Source organism: Gobius niger (assembly GCF_951799975.1).
Source record: "Gobius niger genome assembly, chromosome: 11".
NCBI classification, from domain to species: domain Eukaryota; kingdom Metazoa; phylum Chordata; class Actinopteri; order Gobiiformes; family Gobiidae; genus Gobius; species Gobius niger.
Window position 1 is genome coordinate 482,850 of NC_136862.1, and position 16,184 is coordinate 499,033.

Genomic DNA, 16,184 nt, shown 5'->3' on the forward strand with positions numbered 1-16,184 from the left:
CGGGACCTTCTGTGAAGCACGAGCTCTAACCACTGAGCCACCGTGCGGAGCTCTAACCACTGAGCCACCGCACACAGAGCTTCAGCTCCTTCAGGTTCTCTGGTTTGAACATCTGTGCGTTTATGACTCAGGTTATTTTATTTCCAGTAGTTTGTTTTTCTCCCACTGGGGTTTTTTCCTCGTGTGGGAGGGGCTAAGGAGGGGGGGGGGGGGCAGAGGGAAAGGGGGGGACAGGAGACGCCCACCCGCTCCTGGGTAAAGGTGGAACATGTTTTTTTTTTGGAGGAGGCGGGGCTAGTGTTTAGTGTAAGTGTTTCGGAGGCGGGGCTAAGGAGGAGGCGGGGCTAGTGTTTAGTGTTGGTGTTTAGGAGGCGGGGTTTAGAAGGAGGCGGGGCTAGTGTTTAGTGTAAGTGTTTCGGAGAAGGCGGGGCTTGTGTTTAGGAGGCGGGTTTAGGAGGAGGTGGGGTTTAGGAGGAGGCGGGGTTTAGGAGGAGGCGGGGCTAGTGTTTAGTGTAGATGTTTAGGAGGCGGGGTTTAGAAGGAGGCGGGGCTAGTGTTTAGTGTAGGTGTTTCGGAGAAGGCGGGGCTTGTGTTTAGGAGGCGGTTTTAGGAGGAGGCGGGGCTTAAGAGGAGGCGGGGCTTAGGAGGAGGCGGGGCTTAGGAGGAGGCGGGGCTTAGGAGGAGGCGGGGCTTAAGAGGAGGCGGGGCTTAGGAGGAGGCGGGGCTTAGGAGGAGGCGGGGCTTAGGAGGAGGCGGGGCTTAGGAGGAGGCGGGGCTTAGGAGGAGGCGGGGCTTAGGAGGAGGCGGGGCTTAGGAGGAGGCGGGTTTAGGAGGAGGCGGGTTTAGGAGGAGGCGGGGCTTCGCAGGAGGCGGGGCTTCGCAGGAGGCGGGGCTTCGCAGGAGGCGGGGCTTCGCAGGAGGCGGGGCTTCGCAGGAGGCGGGGCTTCGCAGGAGGCGGGGCTTCGCAGGAGGCGGGGCTTAGGAGGAAGTGGGGCGTAGGAGGAGGCGGGTTTAGGAGGAGGTGGGGCTCAGGAGGAGGCGGGGCTCAGGAGGAGGCGGGTTTAGGAGGAGGCGGGGCTAGTGTTTAGGAGGCGGGGCTTAGGAGGAGCTTTGGGAAAAGGCTCCGGTCTCTGGGACGAGTCTGACATGAAAGCTGAGGCCCCTCGGCTCCGGGTTTGCCGTCGGCGTGAGAGGAGGAGCGTTGCCGTAGCAACAGTCGTCCACAACCGTCCCCGGCGACCGAAGCCACGTCGGTGAAAACCACAAACCGACGAGTCTCCATGAGGTCAGTTCTGTCAGATGCCCTTCCTGTCGTCCCGGCGACGGCGGAAAAGTGGAAACGAACTTCGGAAAAACTCACATTTAACGGATCTTTTTTCTTTAAAACAGAAACTAAAAACTAACGAGGTGAGTGAAGGTCTACGGGAAATGAGGCTCTGGGAAACACACGCTCTTCACGCTCTTCACGCTCTTCACTAGGGCCGGGCACCGGTAAACCAGACCAGGGGGTCCTCGTGGTGGGTCAGGGAGGCACCGATACGAGTACCAGGTGTTTTCTTCAACAGACTTTTCCACAGCACTGGTTTGTCATTTGTGTATTTACTCAGTTACTTTTCCTTCGGTAAAGTCGGCTACACTTGTACAGACGCCATTTTGTTTATTTATTTATTATCATTCAATATAATTTAATGTTTCTGTCTCTGTCCATCACAGACAGAGCAGCTCACGTCCTAAACCTCTTTATTCATTTATGTATTTGTATTTCACAATAGTACTGAGATGTTACTTATTACTGCAGATAAACGCTCTCTTTTCTCCGTGTGGATTTTCTCCTGTTTTATAGAAACTTATCCAGAAGCTTCAGCATTTTGATCAATATAAACATGTGTGTCTCTTTATTCTGGATTTTCTGAGGATGTTTTAGATTCTGGGTTAGTTTTCCGATGAATAAACCCCTGTAAGAATCGCCAGAACTGTTAGCGGCTAGTTAGCATCATTAGCATCATTAGCAACATTAGCCTGTATGTTGTAAACAGCTCTGGTTTAGGGAGAGTCGTCTGTAATAAAGTCAGCTCTGTGTGGAATATTGGATTTGTTTGTTGTTATTTTCTCTCCTCAGTGGAGCTGCTCCTCCCGGTTTCTGGTATCCGGACCTCCTTATTGAGTACAAGCGTGTGGTATCGGCCCGATACCCGATACTGGTATCGGTGCAGCCCTACCAGAAATAAAAAAGGACCTGATTTAGATCTAAAGCTGCTGTCGGGCCAGAGTTAAAGGACTTGGTTTCAGCTCAAATGCAGGATTTTTCCCCCCCATTTATCTTAACTTTGTCCCAATTTTTATTACTAATATTTTCCTTATTTTCACTCACTTTCCCCCAATTTATTCCTCTGTTTTTCCCACTTTAAAAAAAATAAAAATTTCCCCCAATTTGACAGAAATTTAGTCAAGAATTGTCCCCATTTTTACAGTATTCCTTATTTTTGCCAGTGTTTAGCATCGTTAAAGCACTGGGAATGAAAAGAATGTAACGGTGCCCAGCCCTAGTCCGCTCTTCACGCTCTCCACGCTCTTCACGCTCCTCACGCTCTTCACGCTCTGCTCTTCACGCTCTTCATGCTCTTCACGCTCTTCACGCTCTTCACACTCTCCCCTTGAGCCGATACAAAGTGGAAAAGTCTGAATAAATACGAGTCTGGTCTCAAAGGTTTCTCTAAACAAGTCTCTCCGCCCCCTCACATCACTGGTCCTTGGCGGCGGGCGGCGTGGGCGGGGCCGTGGGGGGCGGGGCCAGGCTGCGGCGGTACAGGCGGTAACCTTTCCGGCACAGCAGGATGAACCAGTAGAGCTGCGGCGCCAGGATGCAGGCGCTGCCCAGGTTGGTGGCGAGCGGCAGGTGGGCGGGGACGCGGTGCGGCGCCAGGCCGTAGTGGCGCCCGTACGTCCAGTACATGAACGGGAAGAGCGCGATGCGGCAGAGGAAGAAGGTCAGCAGCACCAGGCCGCCGTTCGCCTTGTGGACCCAGCCCTCCTGCAGGTTCAGCTGGGGAGACACGGGACACACATGTAAACCCAGAGCCAGCAGAGACATTTGAAAGCTCAGTCCTGCTAAAGTGATCAGACCCCACACGCCTCTTCAATCACAATCACATCCATTTCAAATCCATGTTGTTATTTATTTTAGACAAGAGTAAAAGGAGCTGTTTAGGAGCTTTTTTTATCTTGTGGAAAATTTACTCTTAACCTCGTAACTCCACAACACTTTCCAGCATTTTTTTGTTGGGTTTTCAACTGATTTTTGTCAAATTTTTGTCATTTTTTAAATCTTTTTTTTGTCATTTTTTGTCACATTTTAATCACATTTTCGTCACATTTTTAATCATTTTTTCGTCATTTTTTCGTCACTTTTTTGTCATTTTTTTATCATTTTTTTATCATTTTTTTGTCACATTTTCGTCATTTTTTTATCATTTTTTTGTCATTTTTTTGTCACATTTTTGTCATTTTTTTAATCATTTTTTTGTCCTTTTTTTGTCATTTTTTTGTCATTTTTTTTGTCATTTTTCCGTCACATTTTTGTCATTTTTTTATCATTTTTTTTTTCACATTTTAATCACATTTTAGTCATTTTTTTTTATCATTCTTTTGTCACATTTTAATCACATTTTAGTCACATTTTTGTCATTTTTTTGGTCATTTTTGGTCATTTTTTAATCACATTTTTGTCATTTTTTCGTCATTTTTTCATCACATTTTTGTCATTTTTTAATCACATTTTTGTCATTTTTTAATCAATTTTTTGTCATTTTTTCGTCACATTTTTGTCATTTTTTTGTCATTTTTTGTCACATTTTTGTCATTTTTTAATCACATTTTTGTCACATTTTTTAAGCACATTTTTGTCACATTTTTGTCATTTTTTCCATCACTTTTTCGTCAATGTTTTCTCACTTTTTTGTCACATTTCCATCATTGTTTTCGTCTCAGTTTTGTTGCTATTTTCTCACCTTTTTCCCAGAAGCTTTTGGATTGGGGTAAAGCCAAACTGGAGAAAATGTGCTCGGTTCAGGTGGGAGTTAAGGGGTTTAATGTTGAGATTCAAAACAACTAAAAAAGGGTTTATTTAAACAAAAGTGAGGGACCAGGGATCAGCTGTGAGACACATTAGTTTCCTCTTTGTTTTTATTTGTCACTGAGTCACAAATAAACCTGTTGATGTCGATTTGAAATGAGCGTTTATGGAAGAACATGTGTGTTTGAATAAAGTCTGTCTGCCTGGACCTTTAATGATCATGAAACTGTTTAAATACTTCATCCTTTTTCAGCTCAGACAGAAGCAGCTCCTAAAGAGACAAACAAACACAGCTCGGCTTTAAATATAAATAAAAAACGTTAAAACTCCCAGTCATGCAGAGAATTTTCCTGGAAGAATTTAACAAGACTTTTCATTCACTTTTCATCTGTGAGATCAATAAAGTATCATCTATCTATCTATTACACCTAAAATGAAAAGCAGGCAGATCTGTACCCCACAACAGTGCTGGAGGTTCTGTGGAGGAGCAGATGCTAACCATGCACATACAGTATCTTCTGGAGTTGTTAAAATGATCAGATACTGGGAACAATTTGGAGTAACTTTGGCTAAAATCCTGGGTTATAAACTTCCAAACACTTGTTTAGTAACGTACCTGGGAAACATAGCAGAGTTTGTAAAGAAAGGCTGCAAGTAAGAAGGCAATAACACGGAGCAGACCGGATCGGGATTGTGGAAGAAATCTCAATTATGGAAAAAATGGCACATCATCTCAGACTGACCAGGTTTAAGTGTGAAAAGCAGCGGGAAAAATGGGTTTCCTTCATAAGTGACACTCACAATACTGTAGACTATTCACTGGTTATGGGAGAAGATTAAAACAAAGTGTCCAGACATTTTAAGTGAACTGTTTTTGTTTTGTTTCATTTTGTTCCCCTGTCTGTTTGTACATTTGTTCTGTGCTATGGATAAAATAATAAAAAACGTTAAAGGAAACAAATAAAAATGAAGACAATAAAGAATAAAGGAGCTCCGTGGTGATCAGGCCCGACTCGCCGTCTGCATCACAGTGAAGCGGACACCAGGGGGCAGCAGAGTCTGTGCAGCCACTCCCTGACTCTGACCTGATTCAAATGAAACAGTCATTCAGTCTCAAACACGGACAAATAAACACATGAAAGTCAAGCTTCTGCTGCAGAGACTTCAGTATAAGGAAGATAAGGGTTTTCTGTCATTTTAAAAGAGAGACAATAGTTTAAACACAGATGGACCTCCTGCTTCTACTGCAGCAAAGTCACGTCCCAGTAAACGGACAGCTGGAACATAAAGATCATCACTCGACACACTTCTTTCATAAAGCTCCTCATATTTTGGGAAAAAAGTTTTAAAATTTGCCATTTTTAGCAGCCAATAAATCCCAAACTTTACAATCTAGAACATTTGTGATGATTGTTCCTGGAAACCTGTTCAGCCGACTTTACACGGACCAGATCTGAGCCGTACATGTGTTTAACCTCTCACCACCCGCCTCAACCCAAACTGTCCTCTTTGGCTATAGGCCTGTGGAACACCTCATTTGAAAGCTAAGACCCACAAAACTGATCTTTTTCCTCGCATTGTTGCTGTGTTGTGTCACCTTTTTTATGTTTTATTTTGTTTGTTTTTTTTGGAGGTTTTGTAATTTTATTGTTGACTATTTGTCAAATCTTTTGTTGAATTTTTTCACATTTTTGATGATTTTTTTGTCACTTTTTGGTAGAATTTTTATCACATTTTTGTTGAATTTTTGTTGAATTTTTGTCACATTTTTGTTGAATTTTTGTTGAATTTTTGTCACATTTTTGTCACATTTTTGTTGCGTTTACATCCTTGGTTTCTTCTCATTTTTTGTGGCTGTTTTGGTGCTTTTTCCCAAGAAGCTTTTTGATTAGGGTAAAGCCAAACTGGAGAAAATGGAATCCGTTCAGGTGGGCATGTTTTCTCCAGTTCTCCAAATATGAGAGCTTCTTGGGGGGGAAAAAAGCATCAAAACAGTGACAAAAAAACTAGAAGAAAATGAGGATGAAAATACAACAAAAAAGTGACAAAAAAGTGACAGAAATACAACAAAAAGTGACAAAAAAGTGACAGAAATACAACAAAAAGTGACAAAAAAGTGACAGAAATACAACAAAAATACAACAAAAAGTGACAAAAAAGTGACAGAAATACAACAAAAAGTGACAAAAAAGTGACAGAAATACAACAAAAATACAACAAAAAGTGACAAAAAAGTGACAGAAATACAACAAAAAGTGACAAAAAAGTGACAGAAATACAACAAAAATACAACAAAAAGTGACAAAAAAGTGACAGAAATACAACAAAAATACAACAAAAAGTGACAAAAATGAAATGAAAAAGGAAACCTGAAAAAAAAAGGCGAGAGAGGAGAAAATGCATTTGGTTTGGGTGGGTGGTAAGAGGTTAAAAAAAGACTCCAGGTGATTATTGTGTATGTGAATAGTAACATTTATATATAATGTTTTTACACCAAAGCAAAAAGGGGCTCATCTCCCCGACTAGAGCTCTTATTTACTTCATAATATTTATCAAACTCATCTTGAGGACCAGAAGTTCTACGCTGGAGGGCCGGATTTGCCCCCGGGCCTGACATATAAGGTAAAACTGGGGGCGACTGGAGCCTGAAACAGAACCTGAAACACGGCCCTGGTGAACTTTAGGATTGTTTTGTTTTTCTGAACTTCCTCCAGCTCTGAGTGAACGTGGCGAACTTCACCGTTTAACCCGGTCTGGGGCCGGTCACATGATCTAACCCCCCCCCCCCCCCCCCCTCCCTGCAGCAGACGGGTTCCTCTGTGGTTCCGCTGTGGTTCCGCTGAGCGAGCAGATGTTTATCAGAGACGTCTCAACAACAACAGACGAGTTTCACCAAAAAAAAGCACAAGTTTAAACCTGAACTTTACATTCGGGACATTTTTAAAATTAAAACGTGTTATTGCTATATTTGTTTTTAGTTTAGTACAGTTAGTAATACACAGCTTAAAGTCATTTTTACTACTGTGAAGAATGTTTGAGAACAATGAAGACATATAGAAATACACAAACGCAAACGCAATCCTGTACTTCTATCTTAGTGAGGACACTCATAGACATACTGTATTACCCAGACCCAAACCTTAACCTAAAACCATCTTTCAAATAAGTGAGGACCACCCAAAATGTCCCCACTTTACCACAATGTCCTCACTTTACACAAATGTCCTCACTTTACACCAATGTCCTCACTTTACACCAATGTCCTCACTTTACACCAATGTCCTCACTTTACACCAATGTCCTCACTTTACACCAATGTCCTCACTTTACACCAATGTCCTCACTTTACAACAATGTCCTCACTTTACACAAATGTCCTAACTTTACAACAATGTCCTCACTTTACAACAATGTCCTCACTTTACAACAATGTCCTCACTTTACACCAATGTCCTCACTTTACACCAATGTCCTCACTTTACACCAATGTCCTCACTTTACACCAATGTCCTCACTTTACAACAATGTCCTCACTTTACACAAATGTCCTAACTTTACAACAATGTCCTCACTTTACACAAATGTCCTCACTTTACACAAATGTCCTCACTTTACAACAAATGTCCTCACTTTACACCAATGTCCTCACTTTACAACAATGTCCTCACTTTACACAAATGTCCTAACTTTACAACAATGTCCTCACTTTACACAAATGTCCTCACTTTACACCAATGTCCTCACTTTACAACAATGTCCTCACTTTACACAAATGTCCTCACTTTACAACAATGTCCTCACTTTACAACAATGTCCTCACTTTACAACAATGTCCTCACTTTACAACAATGTCCTCACTTTACAACAATGTCCTCACTTTACACAAATGTCCTCACTTTACAACAATGTCCTCACTTTACACAAATGTCCTCACTTTACAACAATGTCCTCACTTTACAACAATGTCCTCACTTTACACCAATGTCCTCACTTTACACCAATGTCCTCACTTTACAACAATGTCCTCACTTTACAACAATGTCCTCACTTTACACAAATGTCCTAACTTTACAACAATGTCCTCACTTTACACAAATGTCCTCACTTTACACCAATGTCCTCACTTTACAACAATGTCCTCACTTTACACAAATGTCCTAACTTTACAACAATGTCCTCACTTTACACAAATGTCCTCACTTTACAACAATGTCCTCACTTTACAACAATGTCCTCACTTTACAACAATGTCCTCACTTTACAACAATGTCCTCACTTTACAACAATGTCCTCACTTTACAACAATGTCCCCACTTTACACAAATGTCCTCACTTTGCACAAATGTCCTCACTTTACAACAATGTCCTCACTTTACACAAATGTCCTCACTTTACAACAATGTCCTCACTTTACACAAATGTCCTCACTTTACAACAATGTCCTCACTTTACAACAATGTCCTCACTTTACAACAATGTCCTCACTTTACAACAATGTCCTCACTTTACAACAATGTCCTCACTTTACTCAAACGTCCCCACTTTACACAAACGTCCCCACTTTACACAAACGTCCTCACTTTACAACAATGTCCTCACTTTACAACAATGTCCTCACTTTACAACAATGTCCTCACTTTACAATAATGTCCTCACTTTACAACAATGTCCTCACTTTACAACAATGTCCTCACTTTACAACAATGTCCTCACTTTACACAAATGTCCTCACTTTACAACAATGTCCTCACTTTACAATAATGTCCTCACTTTACAACAATGTCCTCACTTTACAACAATGTCCTCACTTTACACAAATGTCCTCACTTTACAATAATGTCCTCACTTTACACAGATGTCCCCACTTTACACAAATGTCCTCACTGTACAACAATGTCCTCACTTTACACAAATGTCCTCACTTTACACAAATGTCCTCACTTTACACAAATGTCCTCACTTTACACAAATGTCCTCACTTTACACCAATGTCCTCACTTTACACAAATGTCCTCACTTTACACAAATGTCCTCACTTTACAACAATGTCCTCACTTTACAACAATGTCCTCACTTTACACAAATGTCCTCACTTTACAACAATGTCCTCACTTTACACAAATGTCCTCACTTTACAATAATGTCCTCACTTTACAACAATGTCCTCACTTTACAATAATGTCCCCACTTTACACTAATGTCTTCACTTTACAATAATGTCCTCACTTTACAACAATGTCCCCACTTTACAATAATGTCCCCACTTTACAACAATGTCCCCACTTTACAACAATGTCCTCACTTTACACCAATGTCCTCACTTTACACAAATGTCCTCACTTTACACAAATGTCCTCACTTCACCAAAATGTCCTCACTTCACCAAAATGTCCTCACTTCACCAAAATGTCCTCACTTCACACAAATGTCCTCACTTTACACAAATGTCCTCACTTTACACAAATGTCCTCACTTTACACAAATGTCCCCACTTTACAATAATGTCCCCACTTTACAACAATGTCCCCACTTTACAACAATGTCCTCACTTTACACCAATGTCCTCACTTTACAACAATGTCCTCACTTTACAACAATGTCCCCACTTTACACAAATGTCCTCACTTTACACAAATGTCCTCACTTTACAACAATGTCCTCACTTTACAACAATGTCCTCACTTTACACCAATGTCCTCACTTTACACAAATGTCCTCACTTTACAACAATGTCCTCACTTTACAACAATGTCCTCACTTTACCCAAATGTCCTCACTTTACAACAATGTCCTCACTTTACAACAATGTCCTCACTTTACAACAATGTCCTCACTTTACCCAAATGTCCTCACTTTACAACAATGTCCTCACTTTACCCAAATGTCCTCACTTTACAATAATGTCCTCACTTTACACAAATGTCCTCACTTTACAACAATGTCCTCACTTTACAACAATGTCCTCACTTTACAACAATGTCCTCACTTTACACAAATGTCCTCACTTTACAACAATGTCCTCACTTTACACCAATGTCCTCACTTTACACAAATGTCCTCACTTTACACAAATGTCCTCACTTTACAACAATGTCCTCACTTTACAACAATGTCCTCACTTTACCCAAATGTCCTCACTTTACAATAATGTCCTCACTTTACACAAATGTCCTCACTTTACACTAATGTCCTCACTTTACACAAATGTCCTCACTTTACAACAATGTCCTCACTTTACAACAATGTCCCCACTTTACACAAATGTCCTCACTTTACACAAATGTCCTCACTTTACAACAATGTCCTCACTTTACACAAATGTCCTCACTTTACACAAATGTCCTCACTTTACACAAATGTCCTCACTTTACACCAATGTCCTCACTTTACACAAATGTCCTCACTTTACACAAATGTCCTCACTTTACAACAATGTCCTCACTTTACAACAATGTCCTCACTTTACACAAATGTCCTCACTTTACAACAATGTCCTCACTTTACACAAATGTCCTCACTTTACAATAATGTCCTCACTTTACAACAATGTCCTCACTTTACAATAATGTCCCCACTTTACACTAATGTCTTCACTTTACAATAATGTCCTCACTTTACAACAATGTCCCCACTTTACAATAATGTCCCCACTTTACAACAATGTCCCCACTTTACAACAATGTCCTCACTTTACACCAATGTCCTCACTTTACACAAATGTCCTCACTTTACACAAATGTCCTCACTTCACCAAAATGTCCTCACTTCACCAAAATGTCCTCACTTCACCAAAATGTCCTCACTTCACACAAATGTCCTCACTTTACACAAATGTCCTCACTTTACACAAATGTCCTCACTTTACAACAATGTCCTCACTTTACAACAATGTCCCCACTTTACACAAATGTCCTCACTTTACACAAATGTCCTCACTTTACAACAATGTCCTCACTTTACAACAATGTCCTCACTTTACACCAATGTCCTCACTTTACACAAATGTCCTCACTTTACAACAATGTCCTCACTTTACAACAATGTCCTCACTTTACCCAAATGTCCTCACTTTACAACAATGTCCTCACTTTACAACAATGTCCTCACTTTACAACAATGTCCTCACTTTACCCAAATGTCCTCACTTTACAACAATGTCCTCACTTTACCCAAATGTCCTCACTTTACAATAATGTCCTCACTTTACACAAATGTCCTCACTTTACAACAATGTCCTCACTTTACAACAATGTCCTCACTTTACAACAATGTCCTCACTTTACACAAATGTCCTCACTTTACAACAATGTCCTCACTTTACACCAATGTCCTCACTTTACACAAATGTCCTCACTTTACACAAATGTCCTCACTTTACAACAATGTCCTCACTTTACAACAATGTCCTCACTTTACCCAAATGTCCTCACTTTACAATAATGTCCTCACTTTACAATAATGTCCTCACTTTACACAAATGTCCTCACTTTACACTAATGTCCTCACTTTACACAAATGTCCTCACTTTACAACAATGTCCTCACTTTACAACAATGTCCCCACTTTACACAAATGTCCTCACTTTACACAAATGTCCTCACTTTACAACAATGTCCTCACTTTACACAAATGTCCTCACTTTACACAAATGTCCTCACTTTACACAAATGTCCTCACTTTACAACAATGTCCTCACTTTACACCAATGTCCTCACTTTACACCAATGTCCTCACTTTACAACAATGTCCTCACTTTACACCAATGTCCTCACTTTACACCAATGTCCTCACTTTACACAAATGTCCTCACTTTACACAAATGTCCTCACTTTACAACAATGTCCTCACTTTACAACAATGTCCCCACTTTACACAAATGTCCTCACTTTACAACAATGTCCTCACTTTACACAAATGTCCTCACTTTACACAAATGTCCTCACTTTACACAAATGTCCTCACTTTACACAAATGTCCTCACTTTACACCAATGTCCTCACTTTACACCAATGTCCTCACTTTACACAAATGTCCTCACTTTACAATAATGTCCTCACTTTACACAAATGTCCTCACTTTACACAAATGTCCTCACTTTACACAAATGTCCCCACTTTACAACAATGTCCTCACTTTACAATATTGTCCTCACTTTACACAAATGTCCTCACTTTACAACAATGTCCTCACTTTACACAAATGTCCTCACTTTACAACAATGTCCTCACTTTACAACAATGTCCTCACTTTACAACAATGTTCTCACTTTACAACAATGTCCCCACTTTACAACAATGTCCTCACTTTACAACAATGTCCTCACTTTACAACAATGTCCACACTTTACAACAATGTCCACACTTTACAACAATGTCCTCACTTTACAACAATGTCCACACTTTACAACAATGTCCTCACTTTACACCAATGTCCTCACTTTAAAATAATGTCCTCACTTTACAATAATGTCCTCTTTACACAAATGTCCTCACTTTACAACAATGTCCTCACTTTACACAAATGTCCTCACTTTACACAAATGTCCTCACTTTACAACAATGTCCTCACTTTACAACAATGTCCACACTTTACAACAATGTCCACACTTTACACAAATGTCCTCACTTTACACAAATGTCCTCACTTTACAACAATGTCCTCACTTTACACAAATGTCCTCACTTTACACAAATGTCCTCACTTTACACAAATGTCCTCACTTTACACAAATGTCCTCACTTTACACAAATGTCCTCACTTTACAACAATGTCCTCACTTTACAACAATGTCCTCACTTTACAACAATGTCCTCACTTTACAACAATGTCCTCACTTTACAACAATGTCCTCACTTTACAACAATGTCCTCACTTTACAACAATGTCCTCACTTTACAACAATGTCCTCACTTTACAACAATGTCCTCACTTTACAACAATGTCCTCACTTTACAACAATGTCCTCACTTTACACCAATGTCCTCACTTTACACCAATGTCCTCACTTTACAACAATGTCCTCACTTTACAACAATGTCCTCACTTTACAACAATGTCCTCACTTTACAACAATGTCCTCACTTTACAACAATGTCCTCACTTTACAACAATGTCCTCACTTTACAACAATGTCCTCACTTTACACCAATGTCCTCACTTTACAACAATGTCCTCACTTTACAACAATGTCCTCACTTTACAACAATGTCCTCACTTTACAACAATGTCCTCACTTTACAACAATGTCCTCACTTTACACAAATGTCCTCACTTTACACAAATGTCCTCACTTTACAACAATGTCCTCACTTTACACAAATGTCCCCACTTTACAACAATGTCCTCACTTTACAACAATGTCCTCACTTAACACAAATGTCCTCACTTAACACAAATGTCCTCACTTAACACAAATGTCCTCACTTTACACAAATGTCCTCACTTTACAACAATGTCCTCACTTTACACAAATGTCCCCACTTTACAACAATGTCCTCACTTTACAACAATGTCCTCACTTTACACAAATGTCCTCACTTTACACCAATGTCCTCACTTTACAACAATGTCCTCACTTTACAACAATGTCCTCACTTTACAACAATGTCCTCACTTTACAACAATGTCCTCACTTTACAACAATGTCCTCACTTTACAACAATGTCCTCACTTTACAACAATGTCCTCACTTTACACAAATGTCCTCACTTTACACCAATGTCCTCACTTTACAACAATGTCCTCACTTTACAACAATGTCCTCACTTTACAACAATGTCCTCACTTTACAACCATGTCCTCACTTTACACTAATGTCCTCACTTTACACAAATGTCCTCACTCTGTTGGTTAAAAAGTCAAACTGGTCCTCACACTATCCTAAGTAGTAGTGTGTTGTGTGTGTAGTGTGTGAGTGTGTTGTGTGTAGTGTGTTGTGTGTCAGTGTGGTGTGTGTTGTGTGTGTAGTGTGCTGTGTGTCAGTGTGTTGTGTGTAGTGTGTTTGAACAGCTGATGTGGTCGTTTCATTCACAGCTTGAACAAACACAGCTCCAGTTACAGCTCTTTGTTAAAGGCTTCCACACTGACGTCTGTCCGTGGGTTTATTATATTATATTATTCATGATGAACAGCTTCATCTTCTGCTTTTAATCCCATTTATTCAGGAGTTTAAACAGATCCAGGGTTTTTTAGACCTGAGCCTTCGACATGTTCAGTGTTTCACAGTATTTATTACACTTAAATAATCATTTATTTGTGAATCAGATTTTAAATGAATGAATGTTTTGAACCTGATGAACTTGTTGTGTTTGTGTTCGATCATAAACTGACCCGAGAGGAGACCACGGGGTTTTGAGGAACATCCAGGACGTGATGGTTCTTTACTCTAATCCTGGGGGGTCAGTCTGTGCCTCAGCCTGACCCCCCAGGATTAATCATTTCCACCGGGCTGAGACTAAAGCGCCCCGCCCTGTTTCCACTCTGAGGCGCGGGGGCGTGAGGATGATGTCCCCGCCCTGTTTCCACTCTGAGGCGCGGGGGCGTGAGGATGATGTCCCCGTCCTGAGTCTTACCTGGATGAGGATTTTCCCCAGGGACACGAAGGGCGTGCTGACCTCAGTGAGGAACAAGCAGCCGATGAAGAAGTCGCCCTGATCCTTCCGGAAAAACTGTGGAGAGAAACACCAGCGTGAGAGACTTTCAAACCATCGGGGTGGGGGGGACCAGACTGTGGGGGGACCGGACTCTGGGGGGACCAGACTCTGGGGGGACCGGACTCTGGGGGGACCGGACTCTGGGGGGACCGGACTCTGTGGGGACCGGACTCTGTGGGGACCGGACTCTGGGGGGACCGGACTCTGGGGGGACCGGACTCTGGGGGGACCGGACTCTGGGGGGACCGGACTCTGGGGGGACCGGACTCTGGGGGGACCGGACTCTGGGGGGACCCGACTCTGTGGGGACTCCGCTCTGGGGGGACTGGACTCTGGGGGGACCGGACTCTGTGGGGGACTGGACTCTGGGGGGACCGGACTCTGGGGGGACCGGACTCTGTGGGGACCGGACTCTGTGGGGACCGGACTCTGTGGGGACCGGACTCTGTGGGGACTCCGCTCTGGGGAGACCGGACTCTGGGGGGACCGGACTCTGGGGGGACCGGACTCTGGGGGGACCGGACTCTGGGGGGGACTGGACTCTGGGGGGACCGGACTCTGGGGGGACCGGACTCTGTGGGGACCGGACTCTGTGGGGACCGGACTCTGTGGGGACCGGACTCTGGGGGGACCGGACTCTGTGGGGACTCCGCTCTGGGGGGACCGGACTCTGGGGGGACTCCGCTCTGGGGGGACTGGACTCTGGGGGGAACGGACTCTGTGGGGACTCCGCTCTGGGGGGACTGGACTCTGGGGGGACTCCGCTCTGGGGGGACCGGACTCTGTGGGGACTCCGCTCTGGGGGGACTGGACTCTGGGGGGACCGGACTCTGTGGGGACTCCGTTCTGGGGAGACCGGACTCTGGGGGGACCGGACTCTGGGGGGACCGGACTCTGGGGGGACCGGACTCTGGGGGGGACTGGACTCTGTGGGGACCGGACTCTGTGGGGACCGGACTCTGTGGGGACTCCGCTCTGGGGAGACCGGACTCTGTGGGGACCGGACTCTGGGGAGACCGGACTCTGGGGGGACCGGACTCTGGGGAGACCGGACTCTGTGGGGACCGGACTCTGTGGGGACTCCGCTCTGGGGAGACCGGACTCTGGGGGGACCGGACTCTGGGGGGACCCGGCTCTGGGGGGACCGGACTCTGTGGGGACCGGACTCTGTGGGGACTCCGCTCTGGGGAGACCGGACTCTGTGGGGACCGGACTCTGTGGGGACCGGACTCTGTGGGGACTCCGCTCTGGGGAGACCGGACTCTGGGGGGACCGGACTCTGGGGGGACCCGGCTCTGGGGGGACCGGACTCTGGGGGGACCGGACTCTGGGGGGACCGGACTCTGGGGGGACCGGGCTCTGGGGGGACTCCACTCTGGGGGGACCGGACTCTGTGGGGACTCCGCTCTGGGGGGACTGGACTCTGGGGGGACTCCGCTCTGGGGGGACTGGACTCTGGG

The 16,184-nt window shown here is 43.5% G+C and overlaps 1 protein-coding gene across 1 annotated transcript in view; it reads right to left on the reverse strand.

Annotated features, from left to right (window-relative positions):
• Positions 1-2,589: 2,589 nt before the first annotated feature.
• The window catches only part of LOC306970928 (TLC domain-containing protein 3A-like), a 46,220-nt gene continuing 32,625 nt past the window's right edge, over positions 2,590-16,184 (reverse strand). Inside the window, exons 4-5 of the mRNA XM_079567017.1 lie at positions 14,644-14,739; positions 2,590-3,043 (exon numbers count right to left, since the gene is read on the reverse strand). Coding sequence (XP_079423143.1) covers positions 2,741-3,043; positions 14,644-14,739 — 399 coding nt within the window. The 3' untranslated portion in view covers positions 2,590-2,740. The remainder of the gene's footprint in view (positions 3,044-14,643; positions 14,740-16,184) is intronic.